General features: G+C 39.4%; 1 protein-coding gene across 9 annotated transcripts in view; it reads left to right on the top strand.

Annotated features, from left to right (window-relative positions):
* The window catches only part of relch (RAB11 binding and LisH domain, coiled-coil and HEAT repeat containing), a 36,581-nt gene extending 16,106 nt beyond the window's left edge, over positions 1–20,475 (top strand). For 6 of the 9 annotated variants that reach the window (XM_085287409.1, XM_085287408.1, XM_085287404.1 and 3 more), the window contains 19 exons: positions 3,018–3,130; positions 3,219–3,309; positions 4,042–4,113; positions 4,981–5,121; positions 5,277–5,441; positions 5,531–5,678; positions 5,885–6,041; positions 6,510–6,633; positions 7,014–7,062; positions 7,571–7,650; positions 8,168–8,274; positions 8,439–8,538; positions 9,979–10,061; positions 12,646–12,709; positions 12,814–12,952; positions 13,510–13,626; positions 15,241–15,329; positions 17,950–18,020; positions 19,119–20,475. In XM_085287409.1, coding sequence (XP_085143535.1) covers positions 3,018–3,130; positions 3,219–3,309; positions 4,042–4,113; positions 4,981–5,121; positions 5,277–5,441; positions 5,531–5,678; positions 5,885–6,041; positions 6,510–6,633; positions 7,014–7,062; positions 7,571–7,650; positions 8,168–8,274; positions 8,439–8,538; positions 9,979–10,061; positions 12,646–12,709; positions 12,814–12,952; positions 13,510–13,626; positions 15,241–15,329; positions 17,950–18,020; positions 19,119–19,239 — 2,031 coding nt within the window. In that variant the 3' untranslated portion in view covers positions 19,240–20,475. Of the gene's footprint in view, positions 1–3,017; positions 3,131–3,218; positions 3,310–4,041; positions 4,114–4,980; positions 5,122–5,276; positions 5,442–5,530; positions 5,679–5,884; positions 6,042–6,509; positions 6,634–7,013; positions 7,063–7,570; positions 7,651–8,167; positions 8,275–8,438; positions 8,539–9,978; positions 10,062–10,740; positions 10,824–12,645; positions 12,710–12,813; positions 12,953–13,509; positions 13,627–15,240; positions 15,330–17,949; positions 18,021–19,118 lie in introns of those variants that run through there. The other 3 variants (XM_085287407.1, XM_085287403.1, XR_014893928.1) reach the window with 2 other exon arrangements.
* Positions 20,476–24,036: the final 3,561 nt, after the last annotated feature.

Raw genomic sequence — 24,036 nt, 5'->3', positions numbered from 1 at the left:
GACTTCTTGAATAGTTGGACTTTGTACAATATCCGTTAGATTCACAGACCATGACTGTGTGTGTGTGTGTGTGTGTGTGTGTGTGTGTGTGTGTGTGTGTGTGTGTGTACACACACATACTCACACCCACACAGATAAAGCTGCCCGTGCTTCCGTATTGCAGGCTTGACCCTTCTAACCAGCACGACCCTGGAGACACGCCTTTACTTGTTTGAATGTGAAACCCTCTTAAGGACAAAAGGTGTTTGACTTAAAACGATAGTATGACACACTGAAACACTGCCTGCCACCTGGCTGTATTAGCAGATGCTGTAAATCATCAAACCCTGTGTTTTTCTTAAATTTAAAGGATTGCATTGCAACACTTTTTTTTTCTTTTTTTTTCTTTTTTTTCTTTTGGTCAAAAACATTATTTTGTAGTAATTTGCTACAGTACTATTTTTATATAGACTTTCCAGGCATCATTAAGGCAAAGATGGTATCTAAAAACTGCAATTATAGACTTCCTGTTTTTAGTGGGTAGATTATCTGTAATCTTTAACGGACCTAGACATGACACAGAAGGTTGATAGTTTTACTGGAACTGTTTCTTTGACAGACAATTTCTGGTAATGTACTATTGAATGCATGTGTTTGAATTCAAAACAGACCTGTGTCAGGAATTCTGTGTTGGAATATTTCATACCTAAGACATTATGCCTAAACTCCACTTTTGGCTGATGTAATTTTCAGTAGTTGTGCATCAACCAAAGTGCTGGAATTTCTTTTTTTTTTTTTAATTTATTTATTTTTATTTTGGCCTGATGTTGGTGTTTGATGATTGCTCAGGGAGCTACTAAAATGATTAGACTTCACATTGTGATGTGCATGCATACCACGTTCAGGTGCCAAAGAAAAGGTCAGGGCAATTTAAAAAGCCATCTATACCAAGTGATCAGATAATCCAGTTTGTAGATGCTGACAACATTAAAAACTAGTGGAAAGAGCAATAAGTTACTTTAAATTCTTCTGATGCCTAAACCTAACCACAAAGCGAGGAAAAAAACAAAACTAACAAGTCCAGTCATCTTAAAGTATTGAGACAGCCTTAACATTTAAACCACGTGCATAATATGTGTAGTTTGTGCAGTAAGGGTATCCTGTGGTGTCTGGCACCAACACGTTGGCACTGGGTCTTCAGTTTCTGTGAATTAGGTGGGGCCTTTTTGGATTGGAATTATTTCAACACGCTGTTCTTCAAACAACTTCTGTGAGGTTTAGAGGCTGGGTCGATGCTTTGATTTGGCCTTGTAGTCCTGGAGGCATTCCTGAGCAGTTTATGCAGTTTGGCACACAACTTTATCCTGCTGCCATCAGGAAATGCCTGGAGAAAGAAGTGCAGTGTTGTTCACGTGTTCACGTCACCTGTTAGTGGTTTAAATGAGTGTGCATCTTCTGGAAACTATGGATGAGTTGGTGTGTAGTATTAAGAGAGATATGTTCATTACTGTTTTTGTTGGAGATAAGACACATTACAGGTATACCCAATAATGAGCATCTGGGTCAAGAAACTACATAAGGCAGTCTGTCATTGAGAGCTGCTGAGATGTTGCATGCAACATCTCAGATGAAAGTTGTAAGCCATCATGTGAGTGGTAAAGCAGGCATTGGTCTTTCCATAGCCTCATAGTTAAAATAACCGAAAAGACTGAAAGGAATAGTCACATGGAAGGGAGTTGTTGCTTTCCTTTACTGAATGCAGGCTCTTCTACATTGGTCCTTAAATTAAAAGGAGTAGTTGCCCTGAATCTGGCCCCTGGTCCATGGTCCCTGGCGTCATTCTGTCCACTCTACCTGCCCACAGTGTTTACACAGGACTGGTCAGTTATGAAGGAGATTTCACATCATAGGAGTCCACACTGAAATAGAACAGGGTCAGCGTGGTTTCTGGCTTTTTAGATGTGTGCTGTTTATGAATTCCTCTATTTGCTTTATCAGCCCAGTGCTGTTGACTCTCCAAAATGTGTCCTGTGAAAATGTGTAGCCTTGTAATAGACTGCAGGAGAAGATTATTCAATGTGACTGTTAAAGTTGGCTGAATTTGTTTAATTTGTCATTTTAAGCTGTTTTGTTTTTTTTCTTCTTCTAATGCTGAAATTGACTTCAACTATATTGGACTAGTCATGTAACCACTTAAAATGACCCTTTTGATAGTCAAATGTTATATTTTTGCTTTTCTAAAATATAGCCAACATGGCAGTGACTTCAGAGGGTTGGTCCAGCATTGAACGAGTGACTCATCACAGTCTATCTTTACCCAAGTTTCTCTGTTAGGTCCTTTTGTCCATCCAGCATTGGGGTTTAGCTTGTTCTTCCAGTACTTGGCAGGAAAACATCATATCTTCCTGGAAAAAAAACAGACTTTGAAAAAAAATATATTTTTAACTTTGTGTGCACTCTCTAATTTCGGTGTGTGTGGCGGGAATGCAGGGCTGACCACAGTTTGGCCATGGAGGCCCTGTATCAAGGGCAGCTGAGTGCTCTCCCCTCTGGCTGGAAGGCCCATGAACTTTGTCTGAACTCTGAAGTAGGAATAATTTATATGAGGAGAACTAGTGCATTAGGTTTGTGTTTATCTGTCTATATGCCGCCGTGTGCATGCACTACTAAGCTTCTACAGTATGTGGCCATAACTTTCTGTGCCTCAAAGTCCAAAGAAGAGTAGATATGAAACCAGCAAGGGATTTACCGTAAGCATGTTTGCAGGAGTGTTGAAAATCTGCTGTTGGTTTTTAAGAGTGACCCCCTGTGTATTTTTCTCCTTGTGACTTTCCCATTTTCTGTCTTCATAATAAGCCCCCTCTTCCCGGTTGCTGTTCCTGCTACTCCATAGAATTACGGGCCTGCTTGAGTGCTACAAACCATCCTTTCCATCCCTGTGTGTTGTAACCATAACCACACACTTTTTTAAAAATGTATTTGCAGAGTAATCTAAACTGATCCTAGCCTTTTCTGTCTCTGTGTCTTCTTTAATTCAGGAGTTGATTCCACTCATCTTATGTACTGCCTGCCTTCACCCAGAGCCTAAAGAGAGAGACCAGCTTCTCCACATCCTCTTTAACCTAATCAAGCGACCGGATGATGAGCAGAGGTGCTAACACTTTGTGTCAACAGCCTGTGGTTAAAAAAACTCTGCCTGCCTCCAGTATTTTCTCAAATGTGTGTTTTTGTCTCCAAAGACAAATGATTTTGACGGGCTGCGTTGCGTTTGCGAGGCATGTGGGGCCCACACGTGTCGAGGCTGAGCTACTCCCTCAGTGCTGGGAACAGGTAGAGTACATGCCTACAGGGGTTATTAAATATACTCCTACTGAATTTCACAGCTTTGAGATCATATTACTGATTTATAAATGGTCTCTAATCTGTTTTCTTTTTAAACATCTGAAGTTTATTTGAAATTCATGAATAATGCTAAAGTGATCAGGTGTGTAAATATTTAGATTTAATTAGCATACAGTCTGTTTGCTTGGCATTGTGATGTGAACCTTTCTGTAGCACTTGAATTTATAAGACACGTCTCTGTTTTTGTTTTTTAATTTCAGTTCAAAGATGGGAAGTATACGTATGAATGATTTGCGTTTTCTCTGTATTTTTGTTTTGCTTTTTGTTGTTTTCCCACTTTTTCTCTCATAAAAACACTCAAAGGTTAGAAATGCAAACATGTCAGATCTTTCTGATTTGGGAATCTGTTAGCAATACCTCCATAGGCGTCCTTGAGTTAAATGGGTTAGCGGTTTGGTCTTCATTGCCACCTGTGTCACCACATGCAACACATGTGTGATAAACAAAATCTGCTCCCATGACAACGGCCGCTGCCACCAGTTTGGAGTCTGAGAATCTGCGCAGAAAGACAAATAGTGGTTTCCACAGGGTCAGGATGTTGCTGATACTCGAGTTGTTTCCATTCCATGGTGGCTGCACTCCCGTCTGCCTCTCCTTTTCTTTCAATTTCTATTGCTCTTTCTTTAAACACTTCAATTCCTCTAAACTTGTCTTCTCCAGATTAACCACAAATATCCAGAGAGGAGATTGTTGGTGGCAGAGTCCTGTGGAGCCTTAGCACCTTACCTGCCTGTAAGAACACATTATGAATGCAACATATTCAAGTTACAGTATATGATGAATATGGGCCTAAAGTGCAGACTAAGCTTTCATTTGTGAAGCATTAATCTATTGCAATAACTGTTGAGAAATGTTTATACTTTATAGACAATCCCCTATTTTCAAGGGCTTAAGTGTAATTGGACACTCCTTATTATTTCTTCATCAATTGAGTGGGCTGTGAGTTAATTCCAGGTGTGGCATTTTCATTTGGAAGGGGTTGCGAGGAAAGTAAACTATCAGAAGGGCTCATAATCCAAATGCAACCCACACCACGGTATAGCTTCCTGCTTCCAGTGGAAGTGGTTTTACCAATTAAATCTGAAGAGCACGGGGATTCACGGTGTGCTCGGACTGAGCCAGGTGCAGCTACGTTGATTGGATGGTGCTTTAAAGAGAAGAAGTATAAGAAGAAGAATGATCCAGGACAAATTTTAAAAGCAACGTGGGAGTTCTTGAAAGCAAAAATGGCAAATCAGTTGCCTAATGTCAACCCGATCATAAATCTTTTTCCAATTTCAAACAAGAACAACTGAAAACAGCTGTTTTAAAGACCTGGCAAAGCATCACAATAGAGGAAACCCATTGTTTAGTGATGTTCATCAGTTCCAGACATCAGGCAGTCGTTGCCTACAAAAGATTCTTCTAAATATAGACTGTATAAAAAAAATGAGTGAAATTTCTTGAGAGTTAATAAATATCTTTGCTCACCCACAATTCGGAAATAATCCATTTAAGCCCATACTCATCATGTACTAAATGTAGAATTATAAAATATGACCTGAATGAATTCTCAGTCGGTCTTTTTTTTTTTTTTGCTGTCACTGTTTGTCTCTGTAGAAGGAGATTCGCAGCTCCCTGGTGCTGTCCATGTTGCAACAGATGCTTGCTGAGGATAAGGCGGACATGGTCAGGGAGGCTGTGGTCAAGAGCCTGGGTATAATTATGGGTTACATAGATGACCCAGATAAGTATTCCCAGGTGTGTATCTTTGTAGATGAACATGTATGAGAGTGATTTGTTTTAATGATGTCCACAACTGCTATTCTGCATTGTATGTATTACGCCAGGATTTTACAACTGCTTTTGTGGGTGAGACTGAGTGTTGCTCTATTGTTTGTCTGTTTTCATTCCAGGGTTTTGAGCTGATGCTGCTGTCTCTTGGAGACCCATCAGAGCGGGTGGTCAATGCGGTCCACCAGGTCTTCATCCCTGCCTTTGCTGCCTGGACCACAGAGCTGGGCACCCTGCACACTTCACTCATTCCTTCTCTACTGGCACGTATAGAGAAACTACATACAGTAAGTGTCTTTCATTTCAGTCTTGGCATAGTGCATATATAAAATTGCACTGTCTCACTTTCCATAATATGTGCTGCTTCTTTCTCTAGCAAGGAGAACATGGTCTAGATGAACACAAGCTACATGTTTTCCTGTCAGCCCTTCAGTCTCTTATCCCTCCTCTGTTCGCTGTGGTGCTGCAGAATGCACCCTTCACCAGCAGAGTCAAACTCCATGGTGACATACCTGCAATTGAAGGTAGGATGTTTACAAACACACACAGGTCAATTGTAAAAGAAATGCAGAAACCTAAGCAGAAGTAGAGGTTTGTATTTTAGTGTGACTAAAATGCAACTTTCAAACATTTTTCATTCACATATAGTCTACTGGTGCTAGTGTGGCCTTTAAGCCTTTGACATTTATTATTCAGTTTCTGCCTTGGTCCTCTATCTTTGGATTTGCAGTGACTCGATTTCCCCGGCCAGCTTCTCCCCTCCAAGATGTGGCAACCATCATTGGCAGCAGGGAGATGCTGAGTGCCCTGCTGCAACTCTATGACCACCAGCTGGAGCATGAAGGAACCACTGGATGGGAGAGCCTGCTATGGGTGGTCAACCAGCTGTAAGAAACGCACGCACACACATACACTCAAACCCATGAAGCTTGGTTTTGATCACTTCAGTGACTTAAAATAACTCATCGTAACCTAAACCAAGGCTTACTATAACCTTAAGCTATCGTGGTAAAATGCAGTGACTAATGTTATGAGGATGTGGTTGTTATCCTCAGAGGGAAGAGGGACCTTATAATGGGAGGTTAAACACATTAAAGACATTCTAGATTTCCTCACAACACAAGTAACACAAGTGTAATCGGCACATGTCTACTAACATCGGTCGGCAAGGTCTGTCATCTCGGTTGTGGGCAAAAGACCTGCAACTGACAAATAAAGGCTATCTCATCTCTCTCAACATACTTTAAAAAAAAAAAAAAAAAAAGATGTATGAAAGAATGCCCATTGTCATTAACAACATGGACTCAGACTACTAATTTCTATTTTTTTTCCTTTCTTCTGTTTTTTTTAAACAGCCTACCGCAGCTCATAGAGATTGTGGGTCGCATAAATGTGACATCATCAACTTGTGTTCATGAATTTTCTCGCTTTTTCTGGAGATTCTGCCGCACCTTTGGCAAGATCTTCACCAACACTAAGGTAAACCTGTGATAACTGAGTAAACCATGACAGTTTAGTCTTAATAAGCATTCTTAAAGTTTCCTCCAGTTTAGCTCATTTCAACCCACCTTGTTTACCTGAACAGGCACACTTGTTTTTAGAATACTGAATGGTGTTTAGAGCTGAGGCCACTAAAAAAATCTATTCTGTCATGTCATATACATAGTGCAACTACAATAAATGTGTCAGTTTACTGTGTATACGTTCATTCTTAGTTTGATATTTAAAGATATCTTTAAAGTTCATATGGGATGTTTAAAAGTGTGTGTGTGTGTGTGTGTGTGTGTGTGTGTGTGTATACAGTAAATGCCAATATTTATAAGTATTATGCTGGCATTTTATCATTGTGACTTTTGCAGGTTAAACCACAGTTCCAGGAGATTCTCCGACTGTCTGAAGAGAACGTTGGTAAGGGCAGCTTTAGCCTAGACGCAGATGTGCAAGTGTAAGGTTTTCTCAGCTCTCTCAAGAAACTGTTGATAGGTGGAGTTCAGACGCTGACACTGTTGATGTAAACAAGCTATTTGGAGTCTGTTATGGGTGTTTCCATCTCCTTTTTTATAAATTCCAAACATGTTTATATAATTATAAAGAGGTGCTTGGTCTTATGTGGCTGCCAAGTGTTTTAGTTTTGGTATTGTGGCCACTGATGAAATGTGTTTTGTATGGAGACCCAGGCTGTGTTGAGGTCATCGGGACCTTTTCTGACATTTTTATAAAACCACAACAGTATAACATGCATGGTGAGGCCACAGTGTCACACATATACTCATGTTAACAAATGTGAACCCAGTACATTGGGTTGAAAATGACCTCGTCATGTCATATTTGTTTGTGTCTCGGCTCATTTCTAATCTTCTTGATTAACTGAATTTATTGCGTTCATTGTTATGATCGGCTTTTGTTCTCCTGTCAGATGCTTCAGCAGGGAATGGTATTCTCACCAAAGCCACAGTTCCTATTTATGCCACTGGAGTGCTGACATGTTATAACCAGGTAAATTAACAGCTGCTCAGAAACTAACAATCGTGATCAGACTTTTTGATAGTTTGTAGATTTCTTCAAGATTTAGGTAATCTGAATGATGGAATAAATGTTATACTACCATTTTATTAAAAAAAATAGCTAAGTCTTTATCTTGGTTGGTTTGAGTTTTCCAGGGAGACAATTTTTTGATTAATTAGACAATTTGTGACAGAATCACTTTATTTTACAAATCTGATCTATGCAATCTAAATATACACGTATTTGCAAGTTGGAACTGGATCCAGCAGCCACAATTTGCAAATACATGTGTTTGCAAGTTCAAATACATGTATAAAATTCACTCCTAATGCCTGAGGTTAGCTGTCTGTCTAAGTGCAGTGTTTTGCATCAACTTTTAACACAGTGTCAATGTTCAGAGCGGCCAGACTAAAAAGAGAATAAAATTAACCGCACTCTTATAAATTATATACAGGTGTTACAGTGAAATACATGAAATTGTCACAAGTATGCTGTCATCTCTCAAAAGGAGGAGGATCGCAAGCTGTTGGTGGGTTTCCTAGAAGATGTTATGACAACCCTGTCTCTGTCCCATGCACCTCTTGACAGCCTGAAAGCCTCCTTTGTAGAGCTGGGGTAAGCTGAAGTGTGTGTGTGTGTGTGTGTGTGAGAGAGAGAGTGTGAGCACACCCATTTATAAGAATGTGGCAGGTTCTTTTATACAGTTACTCGTTTGTTGTTTTAACTTGACAGTTTGAAAGTTAATGATTACTTAATCGGGTTGTTTTGTGTTTTTTCAGTGCCAACCCAGTGTACCATGAGCTGCTGCTAACTGTTCTGTGGTATGGGGTGGTCCACACGTCTGCTCTTGTCCGGTGTACGGCAGCACGGATGTTTGAGGTACAAACACACAAGCACAAAAGATTTTTTTGGAAGGAAAAAAAAAAACTGTACCACAGTTGAAACATTGCACTAAAATGTATTTTAGTAAAATATAGACCAATGAAGCTGCACAATTATGGATAAAATCCTAATAATTTTTAATGCATTGTAGACATTTTTATTATGTAGTTATTGTTGTTGTATTGTGTTAAAGAATCTAAGTTGGTAGATAATGATTATCAATACATGTATAGTTTCACTGAGCTAAAAATGGTCAGTTGTGGAGTTATAAACAATATAGACTCAATATTCACATTTCCATATTTGCTATACTTGTGCTAGCTTTGCTTGCTGTTGCTGCTCTTGAACATTTGTTATTAAGCTGTTCTGCCCTTTAAATGTGAGTAAAGACTGTAGCATTTAGCTTATCAGTGCTCTGGTTCCAACCTTATGACTAGACCCTCAGACCTTTGACTGCACACTCATCCCAGTAGCGACAACATAAATATCTGCTACATGTCAGAAAAAACCTGAGGTCAGTACCCTGAAAGTACGGCATAGTTGAAGGAGCTGAAGGCCTGTTCCCTTTCAGTGTTGTTGGAAAGTATAATTTAATCAGAAATGTTCTTTTGTGAATTTTTTTTTTTTTTTTTTATGTTTTCAGAATTTCAGATCCTGTGGAAACATAATACTGCTGTTATTTTGTAAAGGGAGACAATACCTTCTCTGTTTTCTTCAGCTGATTGGATCCATATTAAACCAGCCTCCCAAGGCAAAAGTCCTGGCCAAAGCCATAAGAGACATGAGATCTCGTTTGTCCACACTTTAGGTCAAATACTGGGATGAGACTCTAGGCATAGCATTGGAACCTGGCCTTTGTTGATCTGAACTGGGGGAGGAGGAGTGGTAGGCCGTATTCATTCCCCCCTGTTTTGTGAACGACTCGTTCTTTCCCAGAACACCTCACTGTCACCATTTCATAGTGTGTAGCTGTCCACCATTACCAAAACTGTGGATCAAAAAGTGGCCCTTTACCACAGATGCCAGATCAAATTACTCTCAGCTATTTTATAATCTGGCGTGTGTGGAAAGAGCCCGCTGTTTTATGCTCACTGTATTGTAACAATACTTGTGCAATTTTAGCTATGTTGGCTTTGCCATGTGTGCATACCTGAGATTGCATGTGTGTGCGTGCGTGTGTGAACGAGTGTGTGTACACACTTGCTTGAAACATACAGTGCTGTTCCGTGTCTTGCAGCTATTGTTCTTGTCATTGTATATCACTTTCTTCCTATCTTTTTGTGTTTTTCTTTTCCCTTCTTTATTTTGCTTTTCCCTTTTTTTTTTTTTTCTTTTTTTTTTTTTCTTTCTCTATTTATTGCCGGTGTTGCTCGCTCTTGTCCCAAATGCCCCGCCCACCTCTGTGACATCACGGCTGGCTCTGTCCAATCCGATCAGCTGCTGGTGAAGGGGGTGAATGAGACGCTGGTAGCTCAGAGAGTGGTGCCGGCTCTCATCACACTGTCTTCTGACCCTGAAATGTAAGTGAAACAACAACAGCAAACTGCGCCGCGTCTCTCTCCCCCTTCTCTTTGCTGCCTGAGAACTATCACATTTGGACCAGTCTTTACCTGCCAGGAGCAAATTCAGCAGAAAATAAGACAGTATGAACATTGAAATAACCTATTTGTCCAATACATTTTCATTCATTCTTCAAATATAACTCACTCATGTGCATTAGTTTAGAGCGGCTCCTGTTTAGGTTTAGGCTGTGCCATGGGGTAATTCTTCAGCATAACCACGGTGAACTCTTTTATGCATGTACACATCATCAGTCTGCATCACTAACTCATGCCAGCTCTCATTGCCTCATCAGTCTACAACTAATAAGTCCTTTGCCAGAAATGTGGTTGCATATTTCCCATGTGTCAACAGCACAATCCCTGCATGCCTGCGTGTAACCTGCCCCACCTCCTCCTCTTCCTCTCTATCCCACTCTGTGAGAGCAGGGCCCCTTCTGATTGACTCCAAATAGTGGTTGGCAATCCTTTTTTTTTTTTTTTTTTTTTTCTTTCTTTCTCTTCCATTTTATATATTCTACCTTTACCTCTTTCTTTCACCTCGCTTTCTTCTTTATACATTTCCCTCCTTCCTGCTGTCTCTGTCCCCTCCCATGGCACCCCTCCCTCTCTCTCATCCTGCTGTGTGGTGGGTTTGCAGTTGATTCTCCGAGGCATGAGTGAAGCATTAGTAGATCGCCGGGCGGCTCCAGCCCTTATAACTCTGTGCAGTGGGCCTGAATTGTGAGTCAATCAACACAGAAAAATCTCTCTGTAAACACTGTCCTTTTGTGGGCTGCATCCTTGCAGTGGTGCGTTCGTATAAAAAGAAGAAGAAGAAGAAATTTCTTGAATCTGTCTTGCTTAGCTGGCATCAATATGATGCCAGAAGTCTAAGTCTTATTTCGCTAACACAGCAGTTTTTCTAACCACAACAAAATCCAGTGAACGAGGAAGTAAGAGCCTGAGTTCGCTGGCCTCTCTTTCTTACCTCCCGTTTTCAATAACCACTGATGTCAACCCAGTGACTCACACTGACTAACAACATCTGTGCTTGGATAAATAGTTAAGTCTCCACTCTCTAGTCCAACAGGAAAATGTTTATGCATATTCATTTTGGTGATCTTTAGATTAATTAGCAAACAAATTTGATTCAGCCCTGTGTCACGCTATAAGCTGGTAAACACATAGCACACTATAAACAACAGCCTGTCTTCTGAGCCATGTCGTGACAATAATTCAAAGGGGTTTTTTGGCATGGATCTATCAAACTCGACACTAATGAAATTTGTGGCATCACTGCTGGAATGCAGCCCCATTCATCTCACGTCTCTGTAATGAAATACATTTTTGGGTGCATATGCTTGTCCCCAAATTGTACTGTGAACACAAATTGATTTAACTTTTAATGCATGTTTTTTTTTCCTTTTTCTTTGTCGCCTTAAAAAATTGGCTTCACGTGTTTTGCCGTATCTACAATTAGCAGTTTATAAATTTAAAATTAATGTTAAGAGAAATGATGAGAAACGTTCTTTTTTCCTCCAATGATCTCTCAGATGACCTCTGGCTTTTCTAGTCCTACTGACTGTGAAATGATTATTTAACATCACTCTAACGCCCCCTCCCCATTAACCTTGCTTACTTCCATTCATCGCAGTCATTAATTCAAGTGATTAATGTCAGATATTCTTATTATTGTTTTGTATTTTTACAGCAGATTTAAGATTTTCATTTGTAGTTGGATTTTCTTCAAGAAAGATATAAATATATATAACTGTACCTTATCTTATAGTCCACTGATTTCTAAATATAGATGTGGGTCAAATAATATTCACAAAGACTTAGCATTTTGGTGCTCTGTAAAGTCAGATGAGCTCCCAGATCTTGGCTAAATTGATCATTACTGCTCAGATGATCACCATTTCAGATGCTCAGTCCAAACACAAACTCTCTATATAGCAGCTCTGTCATTCAAGTACTCAAAGCACTGATGGGTCATGCACTTGACACTTTACTTGACACATGTAAATTTCACTGTTTATGGACATGTAATAACTTGAGCATAATGTAGAGCCTGATCTGGCACTACAGTAACCATCTCAGTCATCATTGTGGTTACCAGTGTGTCATTACACTGTAATCACTATATTTATGCAAAACCTAGAACATGTGTTAGCCACAGTAGTCCTAATTCTTTGACTTGTTGTGGGTTTTAGTATAAATGCTTGCTTGACACTGGATATGGCACTGTAATAAAAAAATGTACACAAATGAAAAATTTTAAGTCAATTCTGGAATCCGTTAGCTGCACTGTTTAAAAAAATCCCTTACATGCCTTTCATCTTATGACATACCCTGAACACATCTCACTTCTTTTAATGTGGTTAACCCAATAATCTGGTGTTTCCCACATTATGAAATGAATCTGAAAACCTTTTTCCAGATAATGTTTGACTCATTCTAATTCTGCCATAATGGCACGCTAATAGAGTGTTAGAATGCCTGAAATAGTGATTAACTGACTATCTATGGTCAAAGCATTTTCTTGCATTCTTGCTGTTTGTAGCTCAGTGAGGATCTCTACTATTCCTGCCTTTGGTACCATAATGGAGACTGTCACTCAAAAAGAGGTGGGGAACTGTCAAAATACACAGTGATGAAATTAATTGAAAGCATTTTTAAATTCATCATCATTCTAAAATGTCTAAAAATACTTTTGCTTGCGTGTGTTTAGCTGCTGGAGCGTGTAAAGATGCAGCTGGCGTCATTCCTGGAAGACCCTCAGTACCAAGACCAGCACTCTTTGCACATGGAGATCATCAGGACATTCGGAAGGGTTGGGCCCAACGCAGAGCCACGCTTCAGAGACGAGTGTATGAAAATGACTAACTGTTTAAAAGGGGACTTTATGCTCAAATTTCCAGCTCAATGTGTTTGTTCTTGGACTCCAATTGAGGAGCTTTGCAGGATTCACTGCTTAAGAAAATTCCTGTTTACCTTAAACTGGGCTTGAGTGCAGACTCTCAGCTCATGCTCTGTAACGAGGCGTTTTAAGTTTCTTTCCCTTAAAGGCCACACTTCCTTTAAGCCAACTTTTTTCTGGTTGGCTTCCCCTCACAATCAAAATATTTGAACAACTGGTGGATTGAGCTTTGTTGTCTGGGATTACCATATAGTGGGTATCCGCTCCTACTGTCATCATTGAGAGCTACGCGTAGGAAAAAGCTTCTGAAACTGACCACTTATTTCATTTTGCTATCTCACCTATGCCAAACCTTGGCCATGTTTGATATGAGCATGCTCCAAAAAATACCAAAAAATAAGGACATCTCATTTTTTTTAAATATGCTTTTTAATCTCTTCATTGTTTTGTTTAATTCTGCTTTTTCTGTGCTCTAACCATTTGCCCCTGTCTTTGCTATTCTCCTAGTTGTGCTTCCACACCTTCACAAGCTTGCTCTAGCTAACAACAGCCAGAGCGTTGAAAACAAGAGGATTGACATTGCCACTCAGCTGTTTGAGGCCTACAGCGCCCTCTCCTGCTGCTGTATCCTTTTAAAGGTCATGGTTCACAGTCCATGTAAGCTGTTTAGAAATGGATTTCCATTCTTAAATGAAAAAGCAATTTAACTGTCACTCTACGTGATAAGACCTAATAGCTTAAAACTAACTTACTCCAAGAGGAAATATGAGTCCACTCGTCCTTTTAATACTCCTGTACTTATGTGTTTCCAAATGATTTACCAGAAGTCAGTGTCAAGTTTGGTTAGGGTTCAGGGTTAGATGTTGTAACTGTAAGTCAGTAAGAAGAACCTAAGCGTTACCAGTTATTTCCTAGCTATCCTTGTGAGATGTGCTGGTATGTATCAGTGTGGTCTCGGTGCCTCTGTGTATGGATCACTGTGTGTATTGGCAGGATTTAACTATCATTTGGCAGAAGGAGAAAGGAAAAATAAGCTGCCTCCATTTTGGGGCCAGATGTAATTACAGGGTTGGTTAAGCAGAGGAAAGGATGAGAGAGGGAGAAAGTGTGTGAGTGGAGGGAAAGGACTGAACATCAGCTCCAATCCTTAGGAACAGTTCCCAGGACAGAACTCACGTTTATATCATCTCTGCCGTTTCTGTCATCCCTCTTTTCTCTGATTCTTTTTCCTCTATTTCTCTTTTACTCTTTTTTTTTTTTTTTTTTCCCCTCTTCTCTTTTTCATCTTTACTGACAACCCAACCCCACCCAGGTCCAACACACACACACACACACACACACACACACACACACACACACACACACACACACACACACACACGGCAGCTGTTGAGGTTCATTCCTGTGGATTTTTGTCAGGCTGTGATTTTTATAGTGCAGTAGTGTCCAGGAGGTATAGCCCTGACCTCAGAGCCTCTACCTCCCACTGCACTTCTTTCTCCTGTAATCAGTGCGACAAGCTCTGAAAGTGTACATTTCCATCCCTAAAAATAAAGACGTGCTCACCGCTGGTCCCATATAGTTTCACTGGGTTTGATGGGTGGCAGAACACATGCAGTCTAGGATGAAGGAACATGGAGTAAAGTTTGTGTGAACCTATTTTCATTCTCAGATGGGTGGAGTGTGCCCTGTAGCTATAAAGTAATGAAGTGAATTTTTAATTGTAATTACTATTGATTTCATCAGCAGCAAAATATTTTAAATTGTCCTGAAGTAAACCCCTCCCATCTGGTGATTCCCGGAAACACTGTTATTGCTCAGTAGTATTACTAACTGTCTGACCTTGGAATCACCAGTTCTTTAGTTTACATGTCTATACAAGTAGCAACAAGAACAAGATAGTAAATTGTAAAAATCCTCCTATGTTATTATATCCCAATATTCATCCTTCCAGACTAAGTGCATTTTGCAACTTTTCTTTTTAATGAAAAAAGCAAAAATCTTTCAAATTTGTTTACTGTATTAAGTTTAAAAGTTCAAATTGCATGTATTGTTTTAAGAAATAGATTGCATTTATTCTTTTTTTCCCTTTCTTTTCTGTTTTACTGTATTTGATCTAATTTAGTAGTTGTGATTTGTGGAGAACCAAGTAGTTTTAAAAGGACTTTAAACTGAACACTTGCATTTGAGTTTCTGATGGCTGCATTACTTCAGTTAAGCCCTTAACTTTCAGTCCAGTCATTTCCGAGGAGGTGATGGTCAACCATTTCCTGCCTGGTCTCAGGTGTCTGCGTGCTGACATGGAGCAACTCTCTCCAGAGCATGAGGTCAGGAGAAAACACAAAGACATGCTTGCACATTCATATAAGCCTGACTGATATATTGATATTGGCATTCATAACAACCAATAAGTTAAAATGAAAAAATTAAAGAAGACAGCCTTGAACCATGAATGTAGATGTAGCATAGCTTAGCCATTAGAGGAGTATACAGTGGTCCCTCGCTATAACGCGGTTCACCTTTTGAGGTGTCGCTGTTTCACGTAATTTTTTTTTTTTATTTATTTTTTTTTTTTTTGGTGCAATTTTGCATGCGTTTTGTTTTTTTTTTGTTTTTTTTTTTTTTTTTTTTTAGGTGCGCGCTGTGTTCTGCTTTCTGATTGGCTGTAGACTATTGTCAATCAATCTTGTGCCCCATCTCTTGTCCAGTACAGAATGCGTTCAGCTTTTCAAATTTGCATAAATCTTCGATTGCTAGCAGTGTGACTCTGAAGTGCTGTACTGTATGTTTGTAAGTTTTGTCCAACAAACACAAAAATGTCGATGAAACATTTTGCACCGCCATAGGCAAGAGAGAAGTGTGGAAATGTTCGAGCATGTCGGAGAAAAGTGTATAAAGTGTGTAATGAGGGGTTTTACAGCCATAAAACATCATAACAATAAAAATCAAGTTAGCTACTCTGCGAATTTCACCTATCACCTGCTATTTTTAGAATGTAACTACCACGATAAACGAGGGACCACTGTACTATAACGGAATTGTAACACCAGCAGGATTTCTTTACATTTGCTTGCTTGTAAAAATCTACAATCCCAGTGAGAGAGGGTGTATCATGGGGATGGTTATCGACTGTTATGCCGGGCTTTCTGCTTCAGGCTCTGTGTGTGATCACATAAAATCGAGTGCTCCTGTAAGTACAACCTAGTCCAGTCAGACATCAGATGATGATGATTAAAAAAAAAAAGATTCAACATTGTTGCATTTTGATTAGATTAGTGGTTCAGAAAGTCCAGTAATCGGGTGGTCTGGCAAAGAGATCAGTAAAATAAACATTTTAATTTGAGTTCTCAGTGCTGCTGTTTATTTTAAATAAGACAGCAGCATATTAGTGCTCTGAAATTTTAAGTTCATTCATTTAAACATTAAAGGTAAATGTTCTGCAGCCAAATACAGCAGATGTGAAATCTGCTGTTTAACTCTAGTCCTGTGTTTTAGTAGCTGCAGTTCCAGTAAATTATAAAAACACGTATAAATTTTCTTCATTATCAAACATACACATTCCAGCAACAATGTGATGCACAGTTTGTGCTGCTATAATTTGTACGGTGGCAGGGATTAACAGCTTGCACATAGAAAACATATACCCCAGCAGAGAATCTTTCCTACACTCCATGGTCTGTAATGCATGCTGTAAATACAAAAATCATTGAAAACATGGTCAAGATAAACTCCTCCTGACCAGGTTATGTGTTCAGCAATAGTTACCATGGTGATTTAGCCAGTTAAATGGAGAGCAGCTTTCGTGTTACAGAAAACTCTGACTTCAAGCCCAGCGTTGCTTGGTAAACCATTAATCTTGCTTTTTTGTGATGATCAAACAAGATTGTTTTTAAGATGCATTGTGATGCAGGACTCGTAATTAATAAATGTTAAGGAGATCTGAAGCCTGAAAGGAAAGACATATTGGCCTATGTGAAAGATTTACATAAACAAATAGTGGTGTCAGTCTTTAAAATTCTATATTGTTTGGCCTCTAAACTCTACACATCATATTCGTGCGTGCATACACATGTGTTTGCATGCTTTTATGTTCCTTTGGGGTTGCTAATTCAAACATGTGGACCTATCCAATGTGCTGACTGCTTGGGAATAAGTGAACAGCTGAAAGCTGTTTTTATTGATGAGCCACATCGTCTACCTGTTTTTTTTGTTTTTTTGTTTTTTTGCTACTGATCTGTGATCTCGCACAAATAAGAAAAAAAAGACAGTCTTTCTCAGACACACTCATACACACACCTCTCATATATATTTGTGTCTTGGAATCTCACGCGATCCGTTTCATGTGAACATTTAGCCAAGGTGACTAATGATCAGCTGACTCTTTCATTCATAAGACATCGACTCTTGACTGTAAGCTGTGCATACCAGATTAACAGATAAAAGGTTTCACGCTGTGAAACATATGAACTCTAAAGGCCTTTATAGGACTAACCCAGCCCAAATAAATACACGAAAATAACAGGAACTAGTTTCAAAAATTTGACAAAATAATTTCCTTTTATTTGCGTCTGTGTTAATTTACTTCACTATTAAATAATTATTATGTTTCCATTTTGCAAGTTCCTCTGTTTTCTATCAATCTGTTGAATAGAAGCAGTCGTTTCTGTTGTTAGCCTGGCTTTGATTAAGCAAAAGACATGAAAGTTAATCCCATAAAACAGCCAATGAATGACAGCCAAGTCCTTTCAACACTCAAGACACACATAGAGAAATGTAGAAGAAAAGACGCACTAAAAACCAGCATGCCAAAATAAAGTGGTTGGGATTGGTTGGGTAAAACACAGTGATGTGAATTAATGTAAAGGTACAAATCACCTGAACAAAACGGAAACATGGAGAAACATTTGGGGTTCTTTTTTTAGCTGAATCTGTTTCTTTCATTCGCAGGTGATTCTTAGCTCAATGATCAAAGAGTGTGAAATCAAGGTGGAAAACAGAGCGATGTCAGACCCACAAGGGTAAGGCTCAACGCACCCCCATTCATACCATTACTTTGCTCTGAAAGGAATGTCAAAATATGGGCTTTTATTGCATAAGACTCTGACAAATGAAGACAGAATGAAGTAGTGAAGGATCCTTACCACGTGGCGAGCGTGAAAGACAGAGCCCATATAGTGGGAGTTTTGGGTTTTTCTGTATCCCCCGTTACGAGTATTTTTAAGTGTCAAAGCCACACGAAAGGAAGATTTTTGATCATGTGTATTTGGAGCTTATTAAAAAGAGGGGCGATAAAAAGTGTATGTTTGTGAGCATGTAGATGCAGGAAGTGTGTATAAGTCTGTGCGAGTAGATTGTGTAAAAGTGTGTTCCCCCGAGGTTACAGCCGTTAAAGTCTCTGCGCTCACGCTGAGAGATTTTTCTTACCTTTTCATTTTGTTCTCCCAAGTCTGGCTTCAACTTCTCTCCCCATAACTGGTAACATGGATTGTTACTTTTTAAGGAGATCTGACCTCTGAGAAAAGAGGTTTGGAAAGTTTTGTACATTTTTAAGCCCCATTTAATTTAATTTTACTGTAAAAACCATGTGATTCTGCGCTCAGTGAATTCTTTACCAAAATAATTATTGAAGTAGGATCGCCTAACATGGCTCCAATTCCTTACCACTGAGATTACATATTAGAGTTTCTAAGTCAAGTCTATGAAGTTTGATGTGATATTAAATGCTCATGAACTACAGGTGGTACACAAAAGCATGGACTAAAATGGTTCGCAGGTCATAAAGTGCTTTGAGTTGGTGTTATGTTTGTGCTGGTATTGAGCAATGCAGCTCTTTGGCACCAACTTGTTCTCTGTATCATTCTGAGTCCGAACAAACTCAAAAGAGGAACTTGAGGAGCCGTTAGACTGTAAAAAATCAGGAGGGGCTGAATTGGCAAACAGTATTTCCTTTCTAAAGAAGTGGAGTAGAGGGTGATGTGAGCTCAGACAGATTGCAGAGGGATTTTTGGCATAGTTTTGATTTGATTTTGATTTTAATACATTCATATCGAAAATGGCTAAAGTTCACTGCTGCGTCATGTCCACGTTCTAACGTTGTCTTTTGTTTTTTTGCATAGCTCCATGTCAATTGCATCCAGTTTGGTGGGTGAGGATGCCAAGACCAAGTTTCTAAGTAAGATGGGTCAGCTGACTACCTCTGGCGCCATGCTGGCCAACGTCTTCCAGAGAAAAAAGTAATCCCAACACTGACCGATTCATCATCTCGAATAACTGACCAAACGCTGCACTCATTGGGAGCATTTCGTTTTACTGGGAGTAAGCAAAAAAAAAAAGCATATGTTCAGCTTCGAGCAGACGGAAGTCAAGTGTATAGTTGAGTTGATTTCGAGCAATTTTGCTTGAAGTTGTATTGATTTTAAAATCTGTGCAGCAGGACTACTTGTTAAACAGGGATGGTTTTCGCAGCGAAAGCTTCTGAGGTTTTCCTCTGCTCGTATTTTCCTCTCCTCAACTATTAATCACGACAGATGCATCATCAAGGACTAGGATTTTCTTTCATTAGTCAGTGTTAGAATTATCATGTCACAACAGAAAGAGAGGAGAGACGAGAAGAAACTCTACAGTATCGAGACTAACCCACAGCTATAACGAGGAACTCGTTACCTGGACATTTCCGGACTTGAAAGGTATCACTGAGTTTGTTTTAAGTTTTAGTGCAGTACTTCTTGTATCAGAAGAGCCTCACTCGTTTTTGAGAAGCAGAACTCTGAGCGCAGCCTGCGGGGGTTTCATTTACGATGTTAATGGGCGCCATTTTGGATCAAAAGGTTCGAAAGAAGTCTCATTAATTACACTGAAGGTCTGAACCACCAAAAGGCTGCGCGGATTATTTAGAATGCCTTGTACAGTGTCTCTGTACGGCTCTGAAGTATCGCCTACTTGAAACTATTAAAAAGAAAAGTGTCTTGCCTTTATTTCTTCAGTTTCTGGTTTTTGTTTTGATAGCTTCTATTTTATAACTTATTTATGTCTTAATGAAGAAAAACATACTTTATCCCAACTTCCAAAGAAATTTGCACTTCACTTTACTATTACGTTCTTTATTATCTATATTGCTTTTGTTTAATTCAGTCTTACACACGGAGATTATCACTATTGTTAATGATCTTTTTTTTTAAATTTTTTTTATCCATTATGGCAATGTGAAGTTGAAGAGAACACTGATCATAATTATTCCTTCTCTGTCTGTTGCATCTTGTCTCTCAGTGTTGCAGTGTCTCTGATAACTGTACTTTGTTTTTTTCTAACGTGGGGATTTGGTTCTTTTTTTTCTTTGTCGTTCGTTCAATTTGGACATGCTCTAAGAGAAACCGTAAATAAATGTATCATACACTGAACTGAAGAACACGGTACTCATTGTGTATATTTGAAATTCGTGTCTTGGTGTAATAAAAGATGGAGATCAGTTGTGTACTTAAATTTACTTCTGGAAGGTTCATTGAATGCCTGCATGTACCGGGACTTTTTCTTTTTTCTTTTTTTTGTCCGCCGCAGTGATTAAGGAGCTCTCACTGTGGCTCAAAGTGTCTGCAGGTGTTAGAAGGCTGTAAAACAAAGTCATTTAACAGGAGAAACGCACACCGCTCCTGCCCGTGCGCTTCAACTTCAAACGTTTCAAGTCTCCTATTGTCTCCTTAGTACAACAAACCAAAGTCCATCTTATGGGACATTCCCAACAACTTAACACCCCCCAAAAAACAGTAATAAAAGCCCAGATCTGCCATCTAGATTACACTATCTCTCAATCCCTGCATGTTTTGGAAAAATGACTTTGTAATGATATGGTCAACTTTGGCCTTAATCTATAAAAGAACACGATTGAACTCAAAGTGTGGACTCTAACTTTCAAATGGGTTTTTGACATCCCTGACTGGCCTGTAGTGGAGTCCAGTACATTGATTTGTGATTGCAAGATCTTATTTAGCGGTCGAACATAAAGCGAGTTGGCCAACACTCTGATAAAGAGCATTTGCATATTCAAGCTAATATTCAACCACCATCACTGATAACTCGCCAGGTGGATAAATAATTGTTACACACTGTTAAGGCATGGCATCGTGGCTTTGTGGGCGTGCCTGTTGTTCTACGTGTGTGGGTAAGTGCATGCTGTGGTATTTATAATTTGCATTCATAGTGAATAGTGTTGTCCAAACAACTCGTGTATCCAGACAGGTGTAGTCTTACACACAGCCGAGTATTTTCTGTTCATGAAAAATCTCCTGGTATTTGTAGGAATTGTCTGAGAGGAGCTCTTACTCACATTAGTGGTGACTCACGGATCACATCTGTTTCCAAAGGCAGATGAATCGATGTAGATCCAGTCCTAAAACCACTGGAACACGATTGCTTTAGGTTTTAAAACTGACTTCCTTTTTTGCCCGTTGCACTTTTCACCGTTTTCAAGTGAGACCATGCCTAACCCATGAAGATTCCTCCAAAATCCTGGTTTCAAACAAGACTGGCTGTTTTGTTGTGTGTGTGTGTGTGTGTGTGTGTGTGTGTGTGTGTGTTTTACATTAAACAAAACCTTTCAGTGACTTATGTGAGTTTAAGGATGCATTTTTATTTTTTGTGCCGTCTAAAATAGTTCTGCTCGGTGAACTTTGACTTGTTATAAGTGATGCTAAGCAACGCAGCCCACATGCTTGCAGAACAGTCTGTGCTCTGACCCAGGTCATTAGAAGTATAATGCTTGTAAACCAGCGTGGTGTTTGCCTGCAAGCAGAGCTCCATTTTTATACATCAAAACAAGCCACAATGCAAGTGTTTTTGAAGTGGGGGGACTAACAAGGACTTCTGTGATAATAATGTAGTTTTGTTGTCGGGGTCAACCTAATGTGGATGTTTGATGCTTTAAAAGTCAAGTTTAGGCCTTTGATTGCTAAGAGCCCAATCTTAATTGCTACTGTAACAGCTGCAGAGGCCCTACCACAAAACAGCTTCTCTCAGCATGTTTCTTTCTCCATTTTTTGTTTGTTTGTAGACAATATGTGCTGTACATTCACATAGATAAATGAGTAATTTATGTTTCTTTTTAAAAATTTCTCAGTCATTTTTCCCCCTCTGGGTGTTCTCTCTTCTTCTGTTTACTTCTCTTCTCTCCAGCCTTTGCCCTATTCATCCAAGGCATAAACATTTGATTTAATATTTGCATAACTGTCGTTGTGAGAACATGTTCTTTTTTTTTTTTTTTTTTCTCCAAAACATTTCCTTGCTAGACCTGCCAATGTAGGCTTGAACTGATCTGCCATGCAAATTCCCAGGAAAATAACAACTCCAGCTTTTTCTCATTCTTTCCTGGGCAAAGACAACTGCTGCAGTGTTTCCTGGAAGCAATCGCTATACTTTTGTTTTTGTAGAGAAGACACCATCATGGTTGTTCCAGGACCCACGCTCCAGGAACTATGTTGAGCGCAGCCTACTCATGTGTAGTGATGAATGGCTCCTGCAGGAAGCAAAGTGTACAGAAGTGACCACATGCTTTGACTCCTGCTCCAGTGTATGATATATGAATTCATCTCTGCCATGAGGTCATAGCTCATCCTGTCTGACCAATGATGTGGGAAGTATCATCTGACAACCTACAGTACTGTGCAAAACTACATTTTATTTCCAAGGAGACAGACTTTTGTTTAAAGTGGCATTGAGCAATAGTTCTCCTGGCTTTAGAATTCTCTTTTTAATTTTTTATTTATTTATTTATTTTTTTTACGCATTTTCAGTCGAGTCTTTTTATCTGACCATTTCAGAGGAATGTTTTTCTTTTCTCAACTTTGTTAAGCTACTTGAGACTGACCTATGAATCATTCGGGCATAAAAAAGTGCTAACTCTAGATGTAACAAAAAACTTAGCAAAGATCCAATTTTAAGATGCATCTTTAGGCACTTTGTTACTAGCAGTCTGTTACAAAAAAAAACACTATTTGTGTTCTTTAGACAGAAAGACGCAGCTTAACAACCGCAAAACAGTATTTTTACATGTTCCCCAAACATGATTCCCCAAGATGATGAAACTGGAGAAGTGGAGATCATAAGAACAAGTAGCAGGGCAGCAGATGAACAGTATCTGAAAATCATTTTATTAAGACATAGGAAAAATATCCTGCGAAAATCAAATACAGGACCTGAGAGATCCATCTGGCCCAAAATCGAATCAGACATGGTCTTGGTGAAAGGGTAAATGACAATAAGCGTTTTTTTCATGAAGAGAAAAAGTGGGGGAAAAAAGGCTGAAATGTGACAAAATATAAAAGAACTGGACTGGAAAGCAAAAGCAGATCTTATGGAGTGATGAACACAAACTTTAAACATCTGGTTGAAATAAATAGTGTCTTCAGCCATCTGTAAAGCACGGTGGAGGCTCTGTTATGATTTTGGGCTGCCTTTCATTTGGTGCTGTTAGGGATCTTGCCAAAACTGATGGACTTGAGTACAGAAAAGTACTGTCACATTTTTATCCACCATGCTAAACCATGTGGAAGACATCCATTTGGCAATAGCTTCATTTTTCTGCATGACGGTGATCACAGACATACTGCCAATGCAGTTAAAGTGCAGTTAAAGCATACCCCAGAGAAAAACACACAATGGTGTCATGGATCATTGAAGCAGCAGAAAAAGAAACAAAAGGCAGCCAACATACAAAGAAGAGCTCTGAATGTCCTTCATGAAGCCTGGAGAACTAATCCGGAAGATTGCCTAAAGACGTCAGAAGAAGGCTTGTCTATGAGAGTTCAGGCTGTGTTGAAGAATAAAGCTGGTCATACCAAATATTGACTTTCGAGCTCGTTAGACTTCTACAAACTCTGTTTTTGCCGGCACTGAATGTAGATTTTGGTTTGCACATGTTTAAATAAATCTATCCACCTGAGAAATAAGGGGTGGTTCATAGTCGGGCGCACTAAATGTCACACACATAATTTCTCCGGCTTGATCGGGAGGGCTGCGATGGAGGCGTGGAACCGTTCTTTGCGT

The sequence above is a fragment of the Mchenga conophoros genome, linkage group LG9 (genome assembly GCF_057382185.1).
Source record: "Mchenga conophoros isolate Kocher_MC1m ecotype Shallow Benthic linkage group LG9, M_conophoros_male_GT1.1, whole genome shotgun sequence".
Lineage (NCBI taxonomy): Eukaryota > Metazoa > Chordata > Actinopteri > Cichliformes > Cichlidae > Mchenga > Mchenga conophoros.
Note: the sequence above shows the minus strand (reverse complement) of the source record. Positions and strands in the feature narration are given on the sequence as shown.